This window comes from Procambarus clarkii, chromosome 12 (genome assembly GCF_040958095.1).
Source record: "Procambarus clarkii isolate CNS0578487 chromosome 12, FALCON_Pclarkii_2.0, whole genome shotgun sequence".
NCBI classification, from domain to species: Eukaryota; Metazoa; Arthropoda; class Malacostraca; order Decapoda; family Cambaridae; genus Procambarus; species Procambarus clarkii.
This window is the reverse complement of record NC_091161.1, coordinates 13307198-13334703: the sequence shown is the minus strand read 5'-3', so window position 1 is coordinate 13334703 and position 27506 is coordinate 13307198. Positions and strand designations below refer to the sequence as shown.

At 43.1% G+C, this 27506-nt stretch overlaps 1 protein-coding gene across 1 annotated transcript in view; it reads left to right on the top strand.

Annotated features, from left to right (window-relative positions):
• The first annotated feature begins 1084 nt into the window (after window positions 1-1084).
• LOC123753081 (uncharacterized) overlaps window positions 1085-27506 on the top strand; it is a 92385-nt gene continuing 65963 nt past the window's right edge. The window contains 3 exon segments of the mRNA XM_069323405.1: window positions 1085-1809; window positions 25711-25918; window positions 27213-27354. Coding sequence (XP_069179506.1) covers window positions 1757-1809; window positions 25711-25918; window positions 27213-27354 — 403 coding nt within the window. The 5' untranslated portion in view covers window positions 1085-1756.

Sequence of the window (27506 nt, the reverse complement as noted above, 5' to 3'; positions counted from 1 at the left end):
GTGAGTTGAGGCCACTGTTTGTGGGTGGGTAGGTGAGTTGAAGCCAGTGTTTGTGGGTGGGTAGGTGAGTTGAAGCCACTGTTTGTGGGTGGGTAGGTGAGTCGAAGCCAGTGTTTGTGGGTGGGTAGGTGAGTTGAAGCCTGTGTTTGTGGGTGGGTAGGTGAGTTGAAGCCAGTGTTTGTGGGTGGGTAGGTGAGTTGAAGCCTGTGTTTGTGGGTGGGTAGGTGAGTTGAAGCCTGTGCTTGTGGGTGGGTAGGTGAGTTGAAGCCAGTGTTTGTGGGTGGGTAGGTGAGTTGAAGCCAGTGTTTGTGGGTAGGTGAGTTGAAGCCTGTGTTTGTGGGTGGGTAGGTGAGTTGAAGCCTGTGTTTGTGGGTGGGTAGGTGAGTTGAGGCCACTGTTTGTGGGTGGGTAGGTGAGTTGAAGCCACTGTTTGTGGGTGGGTAGGTGAGTTGAGGCCACTGTTTGTGGGTGGGTAGGTGAGTTGAGGCCACTGTTTGTGGGTGGGTAGGTGAGTTGAGGCCACTGTTTGTGGGTGGGTAGGTGAGTTGAAGCCTGTGTTTGTGGGTGGGTAGGTGAGTTGAAGCCTGTGCTTGTGGGTGGGTAGGTGAGTTGAAGCCAGTGTTTGTGGGTGGGTAGGTGAGTTGAGGCCACTGTTTGTGGGTGGGTAGGTGAGTTGAAGCTAGTGTTTGTGGGTGGGTAGGTGAGTTGAAGCCTGTGTTTGTGGGTGGGTAGGTGAGTTGAAGCCTGTGTTTGTGGGTGGGTAGGTGAGTTGAAGCCAGTGTTTGTGGGTGGGTAGGTGGGTCTGGGGCCAGGGTAGGTGGGTGGGTCTGGGGCCAGGGTAGGTGGGTGGGCTGCGCGGGAAAGGCTGACAGAGAGACACACACAGTTGGACGGTGCATCAGAGGAGCTACAATCAGTGTAGTGGTGGCTCTAGCCCGCGCTGGTTCGAGACTCCTTACCTCTCACGTGCAGCCCTCACACAATCACACACGCCCTCATCGTGGGCGTGGTTCAGACCATTTACCTCTGATGATTATACCACTATGGTCTCTAAGTGGTGATTACACCAAGCAAATATGGAGGAATAAGCAGACAGTTTGTACAAAATTGTACCTGCATTTTGTCCAGGTCCAATTTAATGCTATTTTGACCAGGTCCATCACATCACTGTTTTGACCAGAATCATCAGACAAAGAAACATGTTCCCTTGAATCCAAATAAATCCAATTCATCGCTCTGACAATTATATTCTGTGATTAGTAAACAAGGCTATTGGCGTCTGTGTGACGTAATATAGCAATATATTTAACATCGTTACTACGGTGTTAATACTAGACTCAACCCCATCTACCGTTTTATTATGAAATTAACATTTTAAAACGGCCTTAAAACGTTTATTAAAATACATAAAGATACCCATTTTGGCTTGACATAAACACGGGAATAAATCAAGTTCAAGTTTGTTTATTGAGACAAGAAAGAAATACATCTCAAAGAGATAGAGTAACTTAGGCTATTTCTTATCTCTCAGGAATAAATCATTGTCGCTGGATTGTAATCGTTCGAGGTTAATTAACGAGGACTTAACGAGCTCGTTACACTTCGTAGCGTAGTACACCCCTCGTCCCCCCCCCCCCATTATTCCCCCCCAGAGACCAGGAAAGGGGGTCTACCTCTGGGGGTATGGTGGCTGAGTAGGCTGACTCACTCATTAGTGTCCGTGCGGTTGAGTACTGTGAGTTCTGTCCAGGTTAAAATGTGGTGCCAACATCGAGACTTCCTGCTGCTGCTGGTACTCCTCTGTCTCGGGTATGTGTGTCTTCCTTTAGCTTGAAGTTACCTGGAGATGGTTTCAGGGTTCAGTGTCCCTCCGCGGCCCGGTTCTTTACATTTTGAACCTTTTTCTTCAGGTGTTTTAAATACTTTAACTATTTCACATATTTCCTGTGTTGATTTACAAACGGTTGAGTAGACTGCAAGCCTCACATATCTATAAATGAAGCAATTAATAATAATTTATTGTAACGAGGGGACAGGAAGCCATAGGGTATATATACACATTAGTCTTATATCCCTCCTAACCCCCCCCCCCCTAAGGTCGAATTACTGACCCCGACCAGGATACAACCCAACAACAAGTTGACTAACTCCTGGGTACCAACTTACTACTAGGTGAACAGATGCATTAGGTGAAAGGAAATATGCCCAATCGTGGCTGTCCCGAACAATTGACGACGTATCGGGCCGTTCTGGATCGTTAGGTGCTTAGATATATCATATTATCGAGCAGAGATTCGAGTAATTACTAATTACAATTTGCGCAGTATATGGTATAGACGAGATGGCCACCGTTTTCTTTCCTTGTAATTGAGTGCTAAATTGTATTGTTGGTCTGAAGTGTCTTAATTAAGGCTTAAATTACAATTAATGCTTAATTATAGGTCTTAATTAAAGCCTGAGTTACAATTAAGGCTTAATTACAGGTCATAATTAAACCCAAATTACAATTAGGCTTAATTACAGGTCTTAATTAAAGCCTGAATTACAATTAAGGCTTAATTACAGGTCTTAATTAAGGCATGAATTATAATTAAGGCTTAATTACAGGTCTTAATTAAGGCCTGAATTACAATTAAGGCTTAATTACAGGTCTTAATTAAGGCATGAATTATAATTAAGGCTTAATTACAAGTCTGAATTCAGACCTGTAATGTATCAGTCTTGACAATTGAACTTTGTCATGGCATTTACGACACAAAAAAGTCGGAATTGAACCTAGGTTCGATCCCCGGTGGAGGCGGAAACAAATGGGCAGAGTTTCTTTCACCTTAATGCATCTGTTCACCTAGCAGTAAATAGGTACCTGGGAGTTAGACAGCTGTCACGGGCTGCTTCCTGGGGTGTGTGAAACAAAAGGGAAGCCTGGTCGAGGACCGGGCCGCGGGGACACTAAAGCCCCGAAATCATCTCAAGATAACCTCAAGATAAGTTTCTAAAAAAAGTAATAACATAATTACAGTTTATAACTAAATTATTTATTATTTTCCACACCAGAATTTATGCAATTTTAAAACAATTTCTTTTAATTAGTTTATAGATTGTAAATTACTGTTGTGACCTGACGAAATTGTTATTGATGTTATCTTGAGATGATTTCGGGGCTTTAGTGTCCCCGCGGCCCGGTCCTCGACCAGGCCTCCACCCCCAGGAAGCAGCCCGTGACAGCTGACTAACACCCAGGTACCTATTTTACTGCTAGGTAACAGGGGCATAGGGTGAAAGAAACTCTGCCCATTGTTTCTCGCCGGCGCCTGGGATCGAACCCAAGACCACAGGATCACAAGTCCCGCGTGCTGTAGTGGCGTAGAGGAGTGAAATTGATTAATAAAGATTAAACCACCCAATTTGCGGCACGGGCATGAATAACCCGTAAAATGGGGGAAATATTACATTCATGCTTATACACTATACACATGAGGTAATATGCACCGCATTACACTTACTGAAGATGGTATTGTGCAGCAATATACAGGAAATTAGTCTTACTGAATTAGGAAACACGTGGCTAATCTATAAATATAGAGATATTCGAGTCTAAACGTATATTCAACAATGATGTATTAACGTATATATCCACAAGGTCAGATTTAAATTTCGCTCTTGCATGTAAATATGATTAATTAAAAAAATAAAAATCCTTTTATTTTCAGAGCAACATTAAATTAGATTTCTTTTTATATTCCGATTTTAATATAAATAATCCATACAACTATTTGTGTTATTCTTTTTTTAGATAAATTAATAATTATTAATTGAAATTGCCCAAAATACACAAATTATTTACATATAAATTAAAGCAACTTTACTTTTGTTCTAGGGAAGACACGGTATTTTAATAAGAGATTTTTACCTTGTATTACATTATTAATCACCATTTTAGGTGAAGTTTGAGGTTAGTGATTGGGACGAATTGACTCACGTGACGGAGAGCTAGCTCTCTCTCTCTCTCTCTCTCTGTTTCTCTCTCTCTCTCTCTCTCTCTCTCTCTCTCTCTCTCTCTCTCTCTCTCTCTCTCTCTCTCTCTCTCTCTCTCTCTCTCTCTCTCTCTCTCTCTCTCTCTCTCTCTGAACGACCCTTAAGGATAACCAACTGAACAGCCTCGTTTCCCACGCTAAACATCCGCGGCCAAGATGCTCACGGCGTCTCCGGAATCCCGGGAATGGTGGGAATCCTGACACAGATTTCTAGAGCCCAGCATCTGAGCCGGGAATTAACTGCTTCTCGTCCGTGCCTGGAGCGTAGAATGCGAACCGCCGGTCTATAAGGAAGAGACTTTGCAATTGCAAGTTGTTATGGGATTGAGATCTTGATATTAGAGCATTTTCGTTTTCCGTCTGGGTAAAGGATGTATGTGGAAAAACACGTTTTTTGTTGGTATATTCAGATGATCTTTCACAGAGAATGGGATATGAGAATTTAGTCAATGAAGAGGAATTTACACGTGAGGAAACATCCACGTGGCTGACTCCTCACCAGGAAACAGCGTTTAATTAAATAAAATAAAAGTCCCTCCATTTCCAGAACAACATTAAATTACGTTTCTTTTTATATTTCGTTTTTTACATAAATAATCCATACAACTATTTTTCTTATTCTTTTTATAAATAAAGTAATAATTATGATTCAAAACTGGCCCAAAATACACAAGTTTTTATATAAAAACAGTAAGAAATTTACTATTGTTCTAGGGAGGACATTACAAACAGTAGTAACGGGAAAAGTCAATCCTTGCAGCAGTCTTGCAACTTCTCACGTCAACAAAAATCAATTGTCTCGTGAAGGGAAAGCCGCTAAAGTGATTTCCATTTGCACTGTAGAGGGAAAGAAAGTGGGAGCTACTGATCTTGTCATCATTAAGAAGCGTTCCCTGCAAAGTGGTGTAGGAAAATAATTAGGAGGGGGAGATTTACCAGGGGGGAAAGCGCCAAGCCATTACGACTATATAGCACTGGGAAGGGGTCAGGATAGGGATTTGGGATGGGACGGTGGGAAAGGAATGGTGCCCCAACCACTTGTGGACGGTCTCGGGGGATTGAACGCCGACCTGCATGACGCGAGACCGTCGCTCTACCGTCCAGTCCAATGTGGACGACAGAGAAAGAATATTTTTCTCTCACTTTCAATACGTTGAGATTCAAATCTTGTGCTTTGTCTCTACACACAAACATACATATATATATATATTGGACAAGAACATATCGATGCCAACACAGAAGACAATGTCCAACATAACAGGCCAATTACACTGGATTAATCTTTGTGTTTGGATAGGAGATGCCTCGTATGGGCCAATAAGCCTTCTGCAGCCCCTATGTTTATCCCTTATGTATCCTCCCATGTTTTCACCTTCATTGTATTATCACCTGACCTAATGCGGGTATGAAATCAACTAGTATTGTAAGATCTGTTCACTTGAGAATGAACCATAGAGGTTCGAAACGTCGTGCAAATTATACAAATAAGTGTAATACACTCTATAGTAAATCACTTCTTTTCTTCACCTTAAAAGTACGAAAATGAGTTTTGGAGAACTCCTATTTCAATTAAGCCCTGATGCTAAGAAAATAGTTAGAGGGATAGAAGCCCTAAACCAGAAAATAATAAATACAGAATATGCGGTCATATTCAATGAAATATATATATATATATATATATATATATATATATATATATATATATATATATATATATATATATATATATATATATATATATATATATATATATTTATTATATATATGTCCAACAAAAGGAGATCATACCTGATGATTAACAGAATTAACCAAATTACTAGAAATAGAGGCGAACTGGGTTCTCATTTTCCTTAACGTCATAAGAAGATCTTCTTTATACACGTGAAAACAAATCTAGAATAAAGAAACGTTCTAGATTTGTCTATATAGAGTACCCTCCGGACGCAACACAGAGACTAATGGTGAAAGATGATCAGACCAGAATCTAGGGTTTTAAATTTGGCCCGAATCTCTTCTTAATATATGTCCATGACTTCCCACGTCAAATTAGGTCCTTGATAAAACCTATATTTTTCCACGATGATGGGAAAACTGTTTTAGAGAACAGTTTAGAGGAGAATGCATCTGTCTGAGGTCACTATAGGCTATATAACTCAGACGCATAATGGGAAATAATGTAGAAACAAGTAGGAACAAAAATAAAAGTTGCTCCCAGGTTGAAATAGAAACCCCTTCTAGAATCAAAGAAAGATACAACGATTTCTCTCTCTCTCTCTCTCTCTCTCTCTCTCTCTCTCTCTCTCTCTCTCTCTCTCTCTCTCTCTCTCTCTCTCTCTCTCTCTCTCTCTCTCTCTCTCTCTCTCTCTCTCTCTCTCTCGACAATCAAAACCACACTCCATTCATCATAGGAATTGTGGGGATTCGAATAGGGGGCTGAAAATTCTTAAAAGAGAGGCATTGGGTCGAACCAACCCCCCTATGACACTCGTCACCCAGTCACCCATCCCCATACAAAGTCTGACGAGACTTGACCTAAACCTTTCGCCTCCAGTCACAGACAAACATCTTGTTTTATAAATACTGATCAGAGGGAGGAGGGGGAGATAATTAAAACTAAAATTTCAGTAAATATGTTTTGGGGGATCTCTCTCGAGGGTAACATTCCTCATTAAGGGCTAGGCATAGCCCTGGACGTGGGTTCGAGGGATAGAGAGGGATAGTAATGTGCGGGGGGGGGGGAGGGATAGGAGATAAAGGTGAATAGGAACCTGTTTCAGGAGTCACATGGAGGCTCTTAGACACACCTGGGATTCGAAAAAAAATTGTGTGCGCCGCTCATGTTATTTTGTTGATACCCATTTTCTTTATTAGTTTAGAGACCATATGCGGCTATATGGTCTCCAAGCTGCCTCTTAAGCTACGGCTTTCAAGGGATGGATCTTAATTTCCTTTGGGAGGCGTGTGTGTGTCCTTTCCTGGGGGACAGCCCGGCCCTTTCCGACGTCCATTCCCTCAAACCCGCCAAAAAAAACATTTACTAAATTGTTTTTTTGACGATGTCACCCCTGGTTTGTGGGTAGACGTTTTCTCTGAAGGTCTTTGTGTCATCTGACCATTTTCTTTCGAGATTCTTCCAAATCTTCACTCACATTTTCTGTTTTGAATTCTTGAAGTTTTTTGCTTAATTTCTATTTATTTCGAATTCTTGGGGTCAACTTCTCCATTTTAATTCTGGAATTCTTGAGGGGGTCACTCCTTTATTTCTTGTTTTTTTTAAATAGTTGACATTTTTCCCTTTCTTGTCTGAATATTGAATGTTTATATATTTTCTTTGTCTATTTCTCATTTTATGTTCTTCAATATATCTTTTATATATTTTCTTTCACTCTTAGAACTTTGTCTTTAATAAACTGAGGACTGAGCAGCGGGTCGAGTTATCAACTCAGATCATCATTCATCTTGGGAGCTATGTATCCTGGGTTCGTATCCCGGCCGGGGGAGGATTGACTAGGCCCCCAATCCTCCACTGTACGCCTCTCTTCACCCAGCAGTGATTGGGTATTACCTGGTTGTAAATTGATTGGCGCGGGAGGTGGGAAGAGACGCGTTCCAGGGGAGACTATAGAAAGGGTGAGATGTCAGCTTCTGAAAAAGAATTAGAACTTTACTCACCTCTGTAAAACAAAATAATTATGACCAGCAAGACTATATTTAATTCAAGCAATTGTGTTTACATGATATTATATTTGTTTTTTAGTTCATTTTCTTGAGACCTAGTTTCTATGTGTAAAGCATATTTTATTTGCATAAAAATTTCTATCCTTTCACTTGGTAGAGAGAGATAAAGTTAAATAACTGATACAGCACAATATATATATACGCAATTTGGAACGAATAAAACGTTGGCTGCCATTAAGGAACACAGTTTATATAGAATATGTTCTGTATAAGCCAGAATATAACAAAAGAGAACATGTTCAGTATAAGGAAGGGTAGAACCTCCAGGCGTAGTCAGGTCACAGGGATGTTAGGAAGAACTTTTTTTACTAGTCTTGCTCCATACGTCGCTGTAAACAAAGAATCAGTTCAGTTGGAGGTCAGTTAGTTGTATTATTTGATAGCTATTAAAGTGGGGCTCAGGAGCTATCGCTTGACCCATGCAAGCACATTTTAGTGAATGCACACACACACACACGCGCGCGTACACGCACACACATGAAAAAGTTCAGAGGTATGCCACTAGACTAGTCCCAGAACTGAGAGGCATGAGTTAAGAGGAAAGGCTGCGTGAGATGCACCTCACGACACTGGAAGATAGAAGAGTAAAAGGAGACATGATCACTACCTACAAAATCCTCAGAGGAATTGACAGGGTAGATAAGGATGAACTTTTCAACACGGGTGGTACGCGAACAAGGGAACACAGATGGAGACTGAGTACCCAAATGAGCCACAGAGACGTTAGAAAGAACTTTTTCAGTGTCAGAGTAGTTAACAAATGGAATGTATTAGGCAGTAATGTGGTGGAGGCTGACTCCATACACAGTTTCAAATGTAGATATGATAGAGCCCAATAGGCTCAGGAACCTGTACACCTGTTGATTGACAGTTGAGAGGCGGGACCAAAGAGCCAGAACTCAACCCCCGCAAGCACAACTAGACGAGTATACACACACACATGCAGAAAATACTTCCTGGCATAACAATGGGGATAATTGTCGTCACTTCCTGACCCAAGTCTGTCGTCTTAAAGGAGCGAAGTTCACCTCCTTTGACAGACATCTTGACAGCCACCTTGAGGGTATAATTTATCGCCTCCCTCATGACACTGACCGCCTTCTTGACAGTCTCCTTGTCAGCTTCCTGGACAGCCTTCTTGTCAAAACAGTATTTCCTATCGACGCCCCAATACCGTCATGTTTACCATTCACCTTTGAAGGTTATGATCTAGTTAAGTCACCCCCTTCATCTGTCAATATCTTACCCACGAAGCTGTTACGCAAGCACTTACGAGTCTGATTCACCATTTTCTCTGTTTAGTTAGGATAGGTTAGGTTAGGGTAGCTTAGGTGGGGTTAGGTTAGCATAGGTTAAATTAGAATAGGTCAGGTTAGTTTAGTTAGGTAAGGATAAGTTAGGTTAAGATAGGTTAGGGTAGGCTAGGATAGATTACTTTAGGTAACGTTAAATTAGAATAGGTTTGGTTAGTTTAGTTCGGTAAGGATAAGTTAGGTTGGGATAGGTTATGTTAGGATAGGCTAGATTAGGCTACATTAGGTTAGGTCACGTTTCTATAATACTCTGTTCATATCACGCTCAAATTTTAAGCATAATTCATGCCGCGCTTGAGACAATCATTTTTCTTGACATATTTTATATATCTGGTGAACACAGAAGATCAAATTGTTGCCGAAACAAAAGGCTCCAAAAAATTCTTGCAGAACCTATGACAATTATGTAAAATTTCTGAAATAATTCTTGCAGAACCTATGACAATTATGTAAAATTTCTGAAATTTCTGAAATATTGAATATAAAATATTCAGAGAATATGAGTCTTATAAAAAACTGAAATATTGTAAAATTTCACAAAACAAAAAGTTGAATTTCAAGGGTATTTTTGGTAAAATCTCTTATAATCTTAAATATTAAAAAATTTGTTCCAAGAATGCGAGTCATTTTCTTTGATGCTCCATTTTCTTCACGTTTTCTATGAGGGATTTTTTTTGTAACTAGTTATTTCTGATATTTTCCCGTTGTTCACCATCCTCCCGTTCTCCACCATCCTCCCGTTGTTCACCATCATTCCGTTGTTCACCATTTTCAGGTTGTTCACCATCATAGGTCCCCGTCAACAACCCGTCTACGCCTCTCAAGTCGTTCTTCCCTTAAAGCCTCTGTCTTAAGCCTCCTCCGTCCGCTCTGTCAAGGGCTTGGCGACACCTTGTCTAACCAGCGGCCAAGATTTACTCTCGGGCCAATTCTCCTGTCAAGGTTGCTGCGGGGGAGGGGAGAAAGATACTGGAAAATTTTCAAACTTGGAAAGTTCCCAACTGAGTAAAAAAAAACTCACCTTGGAAAATGTAAACTTGGAATAGCTTGGACAATACCTAGCAAGGAAAATACCTAGCTAGGACAATACCTAGCTTGGACAATACCTAGCTAGGACAATACCTAGCTAGGAAAATACCTAGCTAGGAAAATACCTAGCTTGGACAATACCTAGCTAGGACAATACCTAGCTAGGAAAATACCTAGCTTGGACAATACCTAGCTAGGAAAATATCCCTACTTTGGTAAATCGCCAAAATCTTAATACTATAACTATCTTCAAAACACTAACTTGTAGTTACTAATCGTTCAAGAAACTGCATTATGACAAAAATATTAAACTGAGTGAACATTAAGATGAAATATTATACAAAAAGTCAATTTTGTAATTTTTTTAAAGGTATGGCTGTGACATCAACAAAAAATGTATATTAAAAAAACACTACTTTAAACACAAACGGCGACATATTATAAAAATTAAAGAAGTCTGAATTGACAAATTTAATAAAAAATGATAATGATAAAAATAATAATAATTGTTATTTACAGAATACTACATAAATTAGAACATGGATTACTGGTTAATTAATAGTTACATAAACTTTGTATTGTAAAAGAAAAAGCCATAAAAGCAGTTATAAAGATTGGTTTTTACACATAAGATAAGTTAATATTTATCATTAAACTTGTGCCTCATTATATATTATATATAAAACAAGAATTATCAACTAGACAAAAAAGAAGTAGATGAAATAACAAACATAAAGGAATATAAATGACCAAGGAGAAGCAGCTAACTTAAAACAGAATAAAATGTTGAGAAAACGAATCACCCGTCAATTAATTGGACGAAATTGGTGAATTGGAACAATAGGGAAAGGCCACAGGCCTTCAACCCCCATGAGAACCCGTACTATGGGACTGGTAATGGGAAAAGGAAGGAAGAGGGTGATACGTGAAGGAAATGGAAGGGAGATATAGAAGAACGGAAAATATGTTGTAAATGTGATTATTCTCCATCTTTCTGATATATGTGCTTCGCCAATCGACATGAGGGTGATTGGCTCGTCACTGCTGGCGTGAATGATTGGTCCACCCCTCTGTGAGTGAGTGCTCAGAGAGTGAGAGCTCTGAGACTGAGAGCTCAAAGATTGAGAGCTCAGTCGCCCATTGCACAGTGAAGCCTCGCCCGTCTCTAACTCTGTCACTGAAAGACAAAATAAAATATATGAACACTAATTGGTTATGTAAATGGCTGGCCAGAACTCAGAATCTAAAATAACGTCAACTTGATGCATAACTAGCCTTTTGTGCTTGGCTAATCACCAGTCTTTTCTCTCGTGCTTGGCTAATCAACAGCCTTCTCTATCGTGCTTGGCTAATCAACAGCCTTCTTTATCGTCCTTGGCCAATCAGCAGCCTTCTCTTTCGTGCTTGGCCAATCACCAGCCTTCTCTATCGTCCTTGGCCAATCACCAGCCTTCTCTATCGTGCTTGGCCAATCACCAGCCTTCTCTATCGTCCTTGGCCAATCACCAGCCTTCTTTATCGTGCTTGGCCAATCAGCAGCCTTCTCTTTCGTGCTTGGCCAATCACCAGCCTTCTTTATCGTCCTTGGCCAATCACCAGCCTTCTCTATCGTGCTTGGCCAATCACCAGCCTTCTCTATCGTGCTTGGCCAATCAGCAGCCTTCTCTTTCATGCTTGGCCAATCGCCAGCCAGCGAAGGGAGAGAAGATAGAGAATAAGAGAAGTCCCCTTGGCGCAGCGGTAACACACTCGCCTGCCCCTAGGTTCGAATCCCGAACGGGGAGGATTGACTAGGCGGCAATCCGTAACTGTACCTCTCTGTTCACCCAGCAGTGATTGGGCACCTGGTTGTTAAACGATTGGACGGGTCGTGTTCCAGGGGAACTAACAGGGTAAGGCTTACCATGAACTAAAGGATTGGAAGCTCTCAGCCTGTTAACAGGAGTCAACAGAAGTCAACAGGAATCTGTTTTCTGTACACACTTGTGTAGAAATGAACAAATTGTTCTAACTATTGCTGGCTACTATAACAAGAGAACAGATCATAGTTGAACAGTATAACAGTTCCTACTTAAGAACAAACTCATAAAGAGTCCAACATGAACTTTAAGATGTTGAATTCATCACCGAGAATTCAGTTCATCATCTGTACGTTGATCCTAGTGGCAATATCATCTTGGCTATTCATCATCATCTTCCCCTAAAGCTTTCTCTACTGCAAATGAAACCTGCCATTGTGTTACCTGTGGCAGGTATAGCTCCAGTGGTTAATGAACCTCGTAGTAGTCGGCATTTCTCTGGCGTAAATGCTAAAAATCCTCCTATCAGTTTGCACTTGAGTTTCGGGAATGAGGCTATTAGGGCCAAGAACACTTGGTACGATGTGTAGAACAACTTTTTTCAAGATTTTAATGACAAAAAACACAGCCTCCATATCCCCTCTCAGCCTGACACAACACAGGAGTAAATATTAGTGAAGAAAAACTGTTGTTTTGTTAACATTGTCTCAAGAATGTGCCCGTGTCAGCTGTGACACTAGGCTCTATTTCTCATCTCCGAATTGTTGTTTTTGGATGGGAAATCGTGTGTCGCATTTTGTGATAAAGGCTCGTTTGGTGGAGGTCATTGAGAGGAGATGGTTATTGGAGTCTATAATTGTGTGTAGGTCTTCGTCTGACCTTAGCTTCACCTAGTATCTCTCTCTCTCTCTCTCTCTCTCTCTCTCTCTCTCTCTCTCTCTCTCTCTCTCTCTCTCTCTCTCTCTCTCTCTCTCTCTCTCTCTCTCTCTCTCTCTCTCTCTCTCTCTCTCTCTCTCTCTCTCTCTCTCTCTCACATTTTTATTTTACATGAATATGAAAAATTCTTGCTAGAAAAATTCAACTGGTTTATTTACCCCTATATTGTATATACAGCTGTATTTACATATTGTATATGTGTTGTATTTACATATCCCATGCATATCCAGGTCTCTCGTACTATCACGGTGGGTTTGTACTTGGGAGAATGGCCTAGATTGAAATATTTTCAGTCCGCATATGCAGCAGAATGCATTCAATTATCTTCAGAAGTTTCACTGCAAATTTCTTAAACCATTTACCTATAGTTTTGACAGTATAGAATTAGTCCTAATTGACTGAGCATCTTAAATGTTCCAGTCAAGACTTATTTTATTGTTTTTCGTGTTGTTTGTTTGTTTGTTTAAGGGGATAAGAATGTTTTAAGATCGTTACGTGATTTGTTCAACCTTCACATCCTGGTTCTATCTGTATCACTCATGAGTATTTTATATGCCTGGATCATGTCCTCTCTGTTTCTCCTACCAGTCCCGTTAGATTCAATTACTTATATTTCACCTTAACCATGAATAACTAATTCATTTTTTTAATTTAATCTTCCCAGCTTCCTCCTCGTCCTTGCTGGAACAAAATGTGCTTATAAGTGATATTGGAAGACAAGAGAGAATTTGAGATTCATGGCCACTAACCATGAATAACTAATTCATTTTTTTAATTTAATCTTCCCAGCTTCCTCCTCGTCCTTGCTGGAACAAAATGTGCTTATAAGTGATATTGGAAGACAAGAGAGAATTTGAGATTCATGGCCACTAAATCGATGGGTCAAAAGCAGGTCCTTAGACACACCCGCGGTGGTATCCAAACAAGGTTGTCTGTGAGGGTTTTGTTATTAATTCCAACCGATCTTTGTCCAGGAAGTAAAACAAGTTATTGTGATTTTTTCCCCCATGAGCTTTATTTTGGAGGTGTTTTTGAATGTGTGGTGATTGTGCCAGCTTGGTGTGTGTGTGTGTCTGTGTGTGAAAGGGGGGAGGGGTGTTTGTTGATGCTAACAAGGGCTAGTGTACTTAGGTACTTTGTAGTTTGAAGCAGAAGCTGAAATACGTCCTTAAATATATCACACACACACACACACACACACACACACACACACACACACACACACACACACACACACACACACACACACACACACACACACACACACACACACTGCGGGAAATGCACCTTACGACACTGGAAGACAGAAGAGTAAGGGGGGACATGATCACAACCTACAAAATCCTCAGGGGAATCGACCGGGTAAACAAGGATGAACTATTCAACACTGGTGGGACGCGAACAAGGGGACACAGGTGGAAGCTGAGTACCCAAATGAGCCACAGAGACGTTAGAAAGAACTTTTTCAGTGTCAGAGTAGTTAGTAAATGGAATGCATTAGGAAGTGATGTGGTGGAGGCTGACTCCATACACAGTTTCAAGAGTAGATATGATAGAGCCCAATAGGCTCAGGAACCTGTACATCAGTTGATTGACGGTTGAGAGGCGGGACCAAAGAGCCAGAGCTCAACCCCCGCAAACACAACTAGGTGAGTACACAGGCAAGAGGCAATGAACTACAGGTCAGTTTGTGCCTGGAGGTATACCTCTTCCTTGAGTATAACTCCTCTGTGGCCAAGAACGTCACTCGAAAGTTTACAAGCCGGGGGTCGAACCGGGTGGCGGGAATCCTGGAAACCACGACTTCAAGGGGTCGTAACAAGGCAGAGATGGCCGAACGACCCTTCTAGAACTAGGTCGTAATGATAGCAATTGTGAATGAGTGCTTGCATGCTTGCCTGCCCAACATCTATGCTTTCAAGTTGTAAATTATGCCACATTAACATAGACTATACCACACTAACATAGACTATACCACACTAGCATAGACTATGCCACACTACTATAGACTATGCCACACTACTATAGAGTAGTGTGGCATAGACTACCGGTGTCGACGCAATTACCAAACAAGATAAAACGTCAAACATTTCCATATTAAAACAACAGAGGGGGAAAAAATCACTTGTTTCCACACTTTGAACATTCAAGTTCCTTAAGAAAACACCGAAGAATCCAAATGCACTTCCACTCTTGTTTTAACGATGTCCCTCCTGCGGTTACGGGCGTCGCATGACCCGTTTTCTCTGAAGATCAAAGACTTGCTTAGAATAACAAACAAAGGATGACACCTGGTTCTTTTAGAACACCCCCTTCCCACCTCTCTTCCACCTCTCAATCCCCTATCCTGGCTAGCAGCTAGTCCCAGAGGATAGTAACAGACGGTAGTTCTTAATGGCCCTATCACGTGGTCCCAGTAACGAGTAGCTCCGCCAAATTCTTATGCTAAATGAATCTGTAGCAGTTACCCCTCTCACGGGGGTCAACAGAACATGTATGGGTAAATCTAAGTGAATTTTAAGGATCAAAGTTTGTTGTATAATACATGAATGGTGACCCTTAGGGCCTTTGATTCAATGGTGTTATATAGTCTATCTTCTATCCCCTCTAGTTTTCTCTGCCTCTCTTACCCTTGAGATCTAGTACCCCCATTTTTCTTCCGATCTTGGGTGTCCAAGTGTCCTCACACCCCATTGGCTGGCCCGGGGGTGACGGATACGGTAATTATTTACCAGGCACTGTAGGTTCAACGGGACTTATTTTCCAGCATTGACGTCATGGCCGAGCTGACTAATGAGAAGCAAGAACAGATCGTGACGTCATGGACGAAGTAAACATAACCTTTGACGTCATGGCCGAGCTAGCTAATGAGAAGCAAGAACAGATCATGACGTCACAAATGAAGTAGCCAATAAGAGGCAATAGTAACATTAACTTAGACCTCTCCCAGCGAGTGATGGAGGCTCGCCTGAGCCGTGGAGAAGGTGGAGTCGAAGCCTGGAGGGATTGTGAAGACGAGAATGCCATGACCAGTGCCAATAGGGTCCACAGGAGCAGGTCGTGGCTAAGTGGGTGCCACCAATGTTGCTGATGGGGGCCAGGCAGCCCTTGTCATCGTAGCTCTGGCACTGATAGCCGGAGAGGTGAGATTTGGAGGCTGAGAGAGAGAGAGAGTTTAGTCAGGGTGTTTTTCTATTCTTGTCGTCTCTGTCTGTCTCTCTCTTTCTCTCTCTCTCTCTCTCTCTCTCTCTCTCTCTCTCTCTCTCTCTCTCTCTCTCTCTCTCTCTCTCTCTCTCTCTCTCTCTCTCTCTTTCTCTCCTTTCCCAAAAAGTCCCAAGCTACCCACACTTCAATAGCCCCGGGACTATCCACACTTCAATAGCCCCGGGACTATCCACACTTCAATAGCCCCGGGACTATCCACCAGCCAATAGCCCCGGGACTATAAAAATACCCTTCTCAGTGTAATCCTGTTGATGAATTCATCTCTAAGTCGCTGCAAAACGCTAACTATAATGAATAAATAAATACAGAATAAGCTTAAAAGTTAATATATATACCTATAAGATAGAGTGTCTGTTTGTCCAAAGTTGAAGGCCTGACGCCTGCGGCAAGTCTCACCCAAATTGGCAGGGGGACTGGTCTGGGGTATGGGTTGAACATAGGCTGTTTAGGGGTCGCCTGAATTTAAAAGGGAAATAGGGAACCGGGATCACATGCAGACTTCCTTTCTCCCCTACGACCAAATTTTGACACCGCCTGCTGGTATGTTAAGCGACCCCTGAAGGATTCGAACCCGGTCAGCCAGGGTGTCGAGTGCTGTAACCACTCAGCCAGCGCCCCTTATCTGTTAGAGAAACAAGGGACATAATCGATAGCAAGAATTAGGAGCTATTGAAAAACAAAATTATTCATATTTTTGAGAAATCTGGGATGAAGTATGTAAAATATGTCGAGAAAAAGATTAGTATTTTTATCTCATTAAATTGTGCATAAAAGATAATTATTTCAGTTTTAATGATTCTTTTTATTTGTTTATTTTTAAGCAGACATTTGGCCTGGTAATGGGTAATCCTCTTTTCCCGGTTTTGGACAATATGGAGTTTATTGAAATAAAAATCTTATCCAGGATTTGACTTTCTAATGTATTGTGGTATAGATACGACCCTTCTAATGTATTGTGGTATAGATACGACCCTTCTAATGTATTGTGGTATAGATACGACCTTCTAATGTATTGTGGTATAGATACGACCTTCTAATGTATTGTGGTATAGATACGACCCTTCTAATGTATTGTGGTATAGATACGACCCTTCTAATATATTGTGGTATAGATACGACCTTCTAATGTATTGTGGTATAGATACGACCTTCTAATGTATTGTGGTATAGATACGACCCTTCTAATGTATTGTGGTATAGATACGACCCTTCTAATGTATTGTGGTATAGATACGACCCTTCTAATGTATTGTGGTATAGATACGACCTTCTAATGTATTGTCGTATAGATACGACCCTTCTAATGTATTGTGGTATAGATACGACCCTTCTAATGTATTGTGGTATAGATACGACCCTTCTAATGTATTGTGGTATAGATACATTGACGATATTTTGTGTCTATGGCCTGTTAACCATGACTAAATAGATTTTCTCAAATATATTAATTCACTGGTCCCTTGTATTTAACGTACAAGTGAGAACGAAGAGAATGATGGCCGGACGTACTAGAGAACTCTTCCGTTATCTACTACGACTATTTTTTGCCCGTATGTAACGCATACGAGCGAAAAGCGACGTGCTTTGTAGGAGGAACAATCTTGTTGACATCCAGCCGGACGGAGGTACTTACACGCCCTCGTTCGATACCCGGACAACCGCTTTGTTTTTCTGTTTCAAAATGCATCAGTTCCCCCTCTTGGACACAGCCTCTGACAAGTCATTACCGACTGAGTTCCTCGAGTTGCTACAATGTCAGGGCAACATGGGCGTTTGGGAAAAAAAAAGCACTGGGGATTTTTATGTCTCTAGCACTTGGAGTTAATTGCCAGAGTGGGAGGATATCGAGCAGTAGGTGAGGACATCGATCTTGGCATCATGGTAGTCAAGTAGCCAGGCTGAGGTGGTGGTCCGTCCTCCGCTGGTCGATAAGGAGGAGGAGGAGGCAAGAAATGATGCACCAACCACTTGTGGACGGTCGGGGATTGAACGCCGACGTGCATGACGCTAGACCGTCACTCTACCGTCCACCACCAAGTGATTGGGTACAAAGAGAGACACATATAACGAGGAACAGACAGCTAAAAAAAACAAACCCAGTCTGAGCTACAGACATGCACCCCATGAAGGGAAAAAGGTCTCTAAATCCGTGTTGTCCTCTGGTAAGACAAACCGGTGTCTCCCTGTCCCAGACACAGATGGGATGGAGTCTGTATCAACAGTTCCCCTTCCAAACCCTTCCCTTCCGTCTCATTCTCTCCCTTCCCTCCCTTGGACCCTCCATCACCCGCCTGTTGAATTCTGTTAAACGGATCCCCTGCAGAGATAAAGGGAAGGGGGGGGGTGAACAGGTGTGTGTGTGTGTGCGTGTGTGCGTGTGTGTGTGTGTGTGTGTGTGTGTGTGTGTGTGTGTGTGTGTGTGTGTGGCTGCATGATTGAGCCGTTAGCTCGATTAATTTTCCTGTCATATCTATTACATATGTTTTTCTCTGTCACACACACACACACACACACACACACACACACACACACACACACACACACACACACACACACACACACACACACACACACACTCCTCTATCTTATCTTTATCCTGTTGTTCTTACTCATGGCTTTTATCGAACTTGCCTGCTGTCCCTTCCTTAGTTTTCTACCCTCTCTTATCCGCGTCTCTTTCTCTCTCATAGCTTTTATATTACTATGTGTAGCTTAATCATTTGGGCCTCAATAGTCGGGGACAAGAAGCCTGCTGGTCCTAGCTAGGCTAGGCTAGATGAGAGCTACGCTCGTGGTGTCCCGTCTTCCCAGTACTCTGTCGTATAACGCTTTGAAACTGTGTGTGTTGGAGAATTCCCCCCCCCCTTATTTCGTATATTAGTGTGTGCGTATAAGCGGGCGCGCGGGCGCGTGTTCGGTCTCAATTATCAGACTTTTCATCGCTACTCTTGATCAATAATTCGAAAACTAATTAACTCTTATCTCTAGACAGATAACAAATAATTAGTGAATTCACTACATCACTCACTCTTTTCCAGTCGCTTTCTCCCTCTCTCTCTCTCTCTCTCTCTCTCTCTCTCTCTCTCTCTCTCTCTCTCTCTCTCTCTCTCTCTCTCTCTCTCTCTCTCTCTCTCTCTCTCTCTCTCTCTCTCTCTCTTTCTCTCTCTCTCTCTCTCTCTTTCTCTCTCTCTCTCTCTCTCTCCCTTCCTCTCTCTCTCTCTCTCTCTCTCTCCCTTCCTCTCTCTCTCTCTCTCTCTCTCTCTCTCTCTCTCTCTCTCTCTCTCTCTCTCTCTCTCTCTCTCTCTCTCTCTCTCTCTCTCTCTCCCTTCCTCGTTTCACATTTCGATCTCCCTTTCTCCTACTCCCCATTTATCTTCCTCTGTATCTCTCCTCTGAATCTCCCCCTCTCTCTATCTCCTTCCCTATAATGCCCCTCCCTATCTCACTCCCTATAATTCCTTCGTTACCTCATTCCCCAACCCGTTCTCGCACTTGCGTATAGTCAATATTGGCTTATTTAATAAGTGCATATGTGACATGCTAATTGATTTTAAATATTTTTGTTTACCTTGAAAAGCTTCATAGAAAACACCGACCTCACCTAACCTTCTTAGTATGTTAAGATAAGCATCTTATTGCTTCGTAATTACAATTATCACTTAACCTATACAGTTGATAGGTTATTCCCTGTGTAAAGTTCATAAAGAGTCTCGTTTATATTCCAAGTGAAGCTTCGAGCTAAGTACTGTTATCGACCACGAGGTCATTTGAAGCATCAGCCTATTTCTCAATTATCTAATTAGCTTGTTATCTGTTTCCCATTTGAACTCATCGTCGTTTAGTGGTAAGTTACACTCGAGTGAGTGAGAGGTCGAGTCAGGAACCAGCTGTGTACTCACCTAATTGTGCTTGCGGGGGTTGAGCTCTGGCTCTTTGGTCCCGCCTCTCAACCGTCAATCAACTGGTGTACAGATTCCTGAGCCTATTGGGCTCTATCATATCTACATTTGAAACTGTGTATGGAGTCAGTGTAGGAGAGCCTTCATGTGGTCTCTTTACTGGATGGAGTTAGCGAAAAATGTTCCAATGTTCTACACAGGAAGCCAGTCCTGTCGAGACGGATAAAGGGAGCCGGTCGGCCGAACGGACAGCACGCTGGGCTTGTGATCCTGTGGTCCCGGGTTCGATCCCAGGCGCCGGCGAGAAACAATGGGCAGAGTTTCTTTCACCCTATGCCCCTGTTACCTAGCAGTAAAATAGGTACCTGGGTGTTAGTCAGCTGTCACGGGCTGTTTCCTGGAGGTGGAGGCCTGGTCGAGGATTGGGCCGCGGGGACACTAAAGCCCCGAAATCATCTCAAGATAACCTCAAGGAATGAATGCTCGGCGAAATTCAAAGTCTTCTATAAGAAGCCATTCAATTCAATTGAGTCTCCGTGGTGTAGTGGTAAGACACTCGCCTGGCGTTCCGCGAGCGCTATGTCATGGGTTCGTATCCTGGCCGGGGAGGATTTACTGGGCGCAATTCCTTAACTGTAGCCTCTGTTTAACGCAACAGTAAAATGTGTACTTGGATGAAAAAACGATTCTTCGCGGCAGGGGATCGTATTCCAGGGACCATAGGATTAAGGACTTGCCCGAAACGCTACGCGTACTAGTGGCTCTACAACAATGTAACAACTCTTGTATATATCTCAAAAAAAAAAAAAGTAGTTGAAATCATTTGACAATCATTCAACTTTCAAACATTGCCACAGTTCGACATTTTGGCTCGTTTGAGTACCCGTCATAAGGATAATTAAAAAAGTACTTACATTTCTGACTGAATCTCTCTCCGAATCTCCCGCCAAAATATGACAACTGTGTCGATTAGGTGTCCAGGAGGCGCCCCATATTGGATCTTATCCGTCAGAATGTTTCATTCGCTTTCCTCCTCCTGAACATTTCGCTCACTTTTCCCTCTCCTAAACGCGGTAAATGTGTCCCAAAACGTGATACTAAATGCATTAATAAATGTTCTGTGATGTAAATAGAAAATTTGGGGAATTAATTATTGAATAAACGAATTAAATGAATTTACGTTATCACTATATATTTGCTTAGGAAAATATAGAATACTTTATTAAATACATATAGACGCGCATGCGCGCGCACGCACGCACCTGGTAGCCTGGTGGATAGCGCGCAGGACTCGTAATTCTGTGGCGCTGGTTCGATTCCCACACCAGGCAGGAACAAATGGGTAAAGTTTCTTTCACCCTGAATGCCCCTGTTACCTAGCAGTAAATAGGTACCTGGGAGTTAGTCAGCTGTCACGGGCTGCTTCCTGGGGGTGGAGGCCTGGTCGAGGACCGGGCCGCGGGGACATTAAAGCCCCGAAATCATCTCAAGATCCCAAAATATATCTTCGTTATCTCTGTTATCTCCTTTACTAGAGGTCACGTGACCCAATAGTTCTAGATTCAGCTATTTGGGAACCAAAAACTGTTCCAAGTAGCACGGGGTATGGCGATCCCGTGGTGGACGTCCCTCCACGGGTGCTTAGCTGTTCTTGACGGTGGAGGCAGATCAGTAACCTTGCTCCCTTACACACAGAAATCACACTAGCGTGATGCATCAAATGAACAAATCCACAAGGGCCGTGACGAGGATTCGAACCTGCGTCCGAGAGCATCCCAGACGCTGCCTTAATCGACTGAGCTACGACATGGTCAAAAGAATTGTAACCAGACGTTGCTCCCTGCCTATTTCTTTGACCTTTGACCTTTCCACCATTTTCCCATAGCATCCTCCCTACCTCTCTTCCCCCCTCTCTCTTCCTCTCCTTCCGTCTCTCCATTTCCTCTCTCCTCTTGATATCCTTCCATCCTTTTCCCTTTTATCAGTTCGTTTCCAAACCAACGTTTTGATATTCATTTTTTTTTGGGGTGGGGAATTTCTCATGTACCACAGATGTAGCCAGGCAATTTCAAAGCTAACCAGCATGTTCTTCTATCCTCCATGGGTTGAGTTTGAGGTAAGAAAGCATATTGATGAGTTGGGTTATTGAGCATTCAATCACAGTTGGTGAGATCTGTGTGTTTATAATGTTAATGAACTTGAATTTACATATATATAGGCCTATATGGAGCCTATAAGAAGTGGTATAGGCTCCGTGACCTGTGTTTTTGCTTATAGGATAGTTGGTTATTGAGTAGTCGAATACGGAATGTGTTTAGCTTTCTCTCTCTCTCTCTCTCTCTCTCTCTCTCTCTCTCTCTCTCTCTCTCTCTCTCTCTCTCTCTCTCTCTCTCTCTCTCTCTCTCTCTCTCTCTCTCTCTCTCTCTCTCTCTCTCTCTCTCTCTCTCTCTCTCTCTCTCTCTCTCTCTCTCTCTCTCTCTCTCTCTCTCTCTCTCTCTCTCTCTCTCTCTCTCTCTTTCGACGGTCTCGCTTCATGATGCAGGTCGGCGTTCAATCCCCCGAGACCATCCACAAGTGGTTGGGCACCGTTCCTTTCCCCAATCCCATCTCATATCCTTATCCTGACCCCTTCCCAAAGCTATATAGTCGTAATGTCACTCACTCCTGGGAGTGACCGCACTCTGTGATCACTAGTGCTATAGTTGTTACCTGTAGATTACCTGTAATATTTTCCAGAAGGCTTGTATATAGCCACTTATACTAACTTCCAGACAAATGCAGACGATGAGTCACAGTAACGTGGCTGACGTATGTTGACCAGACCACACACTAGAAGGTGAAGGGACGACGACGTTTCGGTCCGTCCTGGACCATTCTCAAGTCGATTGTGGTCCAGGATGGACCGAAACGTCGTCGTCCCTTCACCTTCTAGTGTGTGGTCATCATCTTCCCGCCAATTGGCAACTTTGAAGGGGAAACTGTGGTAACTTTTCAGTAACTATCAAGACTAATTCAGATGACTTCACTGTTTCACAAGTGACTTCAACAGCAATTAGTCTTCCCTTTTTCATGTCCTTGTTAGTCTCGGCATCTTTAAAGCACTTAAATGATGTTTTTCAGGTAATTTAACATTGTTTCATCTTACCCATGAACGGGGACCTCGTAGCCTGGTGGATAGCGCGCAGGACTCGTAATTCTGTGGCGCGGGTTCGATTCCCGCACGAGGCAGAAACAAATGGGCAAAGTTTCTTTCACCCTGAATGTCTCTGTTACCTAGCAGTAAATAGGTACCTGGGTGTTAGTCAGCTGTCACGGGCTGCTTCCTGGGGGTGGAGGCCTGGTCGAGGACCGGGCCGCGGGGACACTAAAGCCACGAAATCATCTCAAGATAACCTCAAGATATACCCAACACTGTCCTTACGCGGATTTTCATGATCTTGAAATCATAATTTTATGACTGTGATTTTCTCCTAATCTCCTAATCATGATTTTCATGATTAGGAGCCGGTCGGCCGAGCGGACAGCACGCTGGACTTGTGATCCTGTGGTTCCGGGTTCGATCCCGGGCGCCGGCGAGAAACAATGGGCAGAGTTTCTTTCACCCTATGCCCCTGGGCGTGCTGTCGGCCGAGCGGACAGCACGCTGGACTTGTGATCCTGTGGTCCTGGGTTCGATCCCAGGTGCCGGCGAGAAACATTGGGTAGAGTTTCTTTCACCCTATGCCCCTGTTACCTAGCAGTAAAAATAGGTACCTGGGTGTTAGTCAGCTGTCACGGGCTGCTTCCTGGGGGTGGAGGCCTGGTCGCGGACCGGGCCGCGGGGACACTAAAGCCACGAAATCATCTCAAGATAACCTCAAGATCCCAAATAACTCTATCAAAACTACTGCTTCTAAAACTTGATTCCATTCAGCTGGGCTGATGGAGACTCGAACTGTCGACTCCACGTGTATGAGGGCGAAGCTCAATCACCCGAGCTATTGATTAAACTATAAGATCAATATTACTCACAAGATCTACACGGGGATCGTCATTACTCTCAAGGTGATTCCCAAAAATCAACCCGTTCTCGCACTTTCGTACAGTCAGTATTGACTTATTAAATAAGTGCATATGTGACATACTAATTTATTGTGAATATTTTAGTTTACCTTGAAAAGCTTCATAGAAAACACCGACCTTACCTAACCTTCTTAGTATGTTAAGATAAGCATCTTATTGCTTCATTGCAAAAATACCTTCTAGGCAGCTTTCAACAAGCCCCTGGACGCGTTTTCTGTTCCAGCACCATTTAGCAGCGTCTTCTGTCGTCTCCTTAATGTCACCTGTCGCTCGCTGGAACGACAGGGTCATCTTGAGGTTATCTTGAGGTTATCTTGAGATGATTTCGAGGCTTAGTGTCCCCGCGGCCTGGTCCTCGACCAGGCCTCCACCCCCAGGAAGCAGCCCGTGACAGCTGACTAACACCCAGGTACCTATTTTTACTGCTAGGTAACAGGGGCATAGGGTGAAAGAAACTCTACCCAATGTTTCTCGCCGGCACCTGGGATCGAACCCAGGACCACAGGATCACAAGTCCAGCGTGCTGTCCGCTCGGCCGACCGGCTCCCAAACGTCAGGAGTCGTTGCCCAATCGCTTCCATTCCTCGACCCTTGGAACTAGAGCAGTCACTGGGAGTCTGGCATTCCTTGAAGGCTTCATAGCAATTATTGCTCCTTGCAGCGACTGGGAAGGAGGGAGGGAATAGCTTAGAAAAAAGAGATAAAGAGATAGGAGAGATATGAGAAAATAGTTCAGAATGGAAAACTAATCCAATTGGATGAATGAAGGACAAACTAATGCTAATATTGTTGCTGTTTTAGATTCAACCACTCAGGACAGAGGTTGTAAGTAGCACGGGCTATGGTGAGCCCGTAGTGGACTTTTATGTAATTCAGATGTTAAGCAGTTGGGGGTAATTCAGAGTGTGTATTTGAGGGGGAAGTATGTGGTTATCATGCACTCAGAATAGCTAAGTCCATCCGTGTTTTGTCTTGGAAATCATACACGAGACATACATACACACACACACACACACACACACACACACACACACACACACACACACACACACACACACACACACACACACACACACACACACACACAGTTTCTCACAGTTTCAAGAGTAGATATGATAGAGCCCAATAGGCTCAGGAACCTGTACACCTGTTGATTGACAGTTTAGCGGCGGGACCAAAGTGCCAGAGCTCAACCCCCGCAAACACAATTAGGTGAGTACACACACTTGCCATCCAAATTATACAAGTTTCCCCTTCATATAATTCCCTTTTTTTTTACCGAAAGCCAGATAAAAACAAAATCCCGCCATTAGCGGGTCGCCAAGGAGCTTAGGGAGAAGGGGGATGATTGGTTCATGCTCCCAAATCCCGAAACGATCGAACTAGACAGTCAAGGACTCCAGGCTAATCACCCAACATTCAAAATTAATTAATAGTGATTTTCGCGAGGACAGACTTCTTATTCCCTTGGGAGGGCCAAGTTTGGCAGCGGTTGACAGGTCCCCTGGTTGACTTGGAGGGGGTGAGGGGTGAGTGAGGGGTGAGTGAGGGGGTGAGTGAGGGGTGAGGGGGAAGAAAGAGAGGAGAGAAGACTTAGAGACTAATATATCTAGCAAATTACAATAACATTACAAGAGAGAGAGGCTAATAACCCGTTTTCTGTTTGTCCTTTCAGGCGGGAAGCTGACTTTTTTGAGCTGAAAGAATCACCGCCCACTCTCACACCCGCCCACGCTACGCCCACGCCCACCCTGCACGCCCACCAGCGGGGGCTACAATCACACCCTCACGCCCTCTTGCGGCCTGTTCGGTCAAGCGAGAGTCTGAAGAATAGAGACAATGGGACCAGGGTGCAGAGTGATCAGCACAGGGAATCCATACAGGTGAGATGCTCTCTCTCTCTCTCTCTCTCTCTCTCTCTCTCTCTCTCTCTCTCTCTCTCTCTCTCTCTCTCTCTCTCTCTCTCTCTCTCTCTCTCTCTCTCTCTCTCTCTCTCTCTCTCTCTCTCCCTCTCCCTCTCCCTCTCCTCTCCCTCTCCCTCTCTCTCTCTCTCTCTCTCTCTCTGTCTCTCCTCTCTCTCTCTCCCTCTCCCTCTCCCTCTCCCTCTCCCTCTCCCTCTCTCTCTCTCTCTCTCTCTCTCTCTCTCTCTCTCTCTCTCTCTCTCTCTCTCTCCCTCTATCTCTCTCTCTCTCTCTCTCTCTCTCTCTCTCTCTCTCTCTCTCTCTCTCTCTCTCTCTCTCTCTCTCTCTCTCTCTCTCTCTCTCTCTCTCTCTCTCTCTTATACCCAATTGGGGTAGATTATCTACCTTACCTACTAAGGTAGATATAATCCATCCCATCATTCGTGGTCTAAAATAGCAGTGTCTGAGTTCTCTGTTCTCTGCCGTAGTTCAAAGTACTGGGAAAGGGCGGACCACCGGTGGTAAACTCTACGGTAATCACACGACATGTTTCACGCTTGACGCCATGAAAATAGCCTAGGGGGGGGGGGAGGAGGGGTCTTTATAACTGCTAATATTTCTTAAAGTATTTGCCTTAGCCCTGTCCCGACCAGCCTATGGCCGTCCCATGCCTCAGACCACTCATCCCCTTACAAATATAGGTCAAGCTGTCCCCCAAGCTCCTGGATTCCAATTTTGGACTTACATTCTTCCAATTTTGGACTTACATTCTTCCAATTTTGGACTTACATTCTTTCTTATACCTCAGTCGCTTAAGGCAGCGTCTTGGATGCTCTCGGACGCAGGTTCGAATCCTCCTTACGGCCCTTGTGGATTTGTTCATTCTTTCTTATAGTATAGATATGTATATAGAGATTTATGTGTATTGATATGTGTATATAGATTACCCCTTTCTATATACATGTATACATGCTCCTATGTACATATATACAATATATATATATGCCTCCTATATACAATATATATATATGTCCCTATATACACATATACATGCCCCCTTTCTATATACATATATACACGCCCCTATATACATATACAAACCCCTATATATAATATATACAAGCCCCTATATACACATATACATGCCCCCTTTCTATATACATATATACATGCCCCTATGTACATATATACATGCTTCTATATACATATATATATATACATATATGTCCCCTTTCCCTGTTCTCTGTCATCATGTAGTTCCTTCTACCTCCGCCAGGAGGCTCCAGTGAGCCAGGCCAACAAGATGGCGGCCTCCAGGAGCAGCAGCGACATGGCCAGGTTATCTCACAATATCTCTGCTATCTTGGAGAACCTTCTCAAGAACTACAACAACCAGGTTCGCCCTGGATACCACGAAGGTCAGTGTGGGTTCGAATCCCGGTGATTGGTCAGGGGGGAGGGAGGGTTAAGGGAGATTAGGAGGTAAACAGCATCCCTTAATTTGACCTTTCACGTTTCATACCCTTTGAGAAGCGAGGAATTCGCTTCTAGAAGTGATGGTATGGATGGC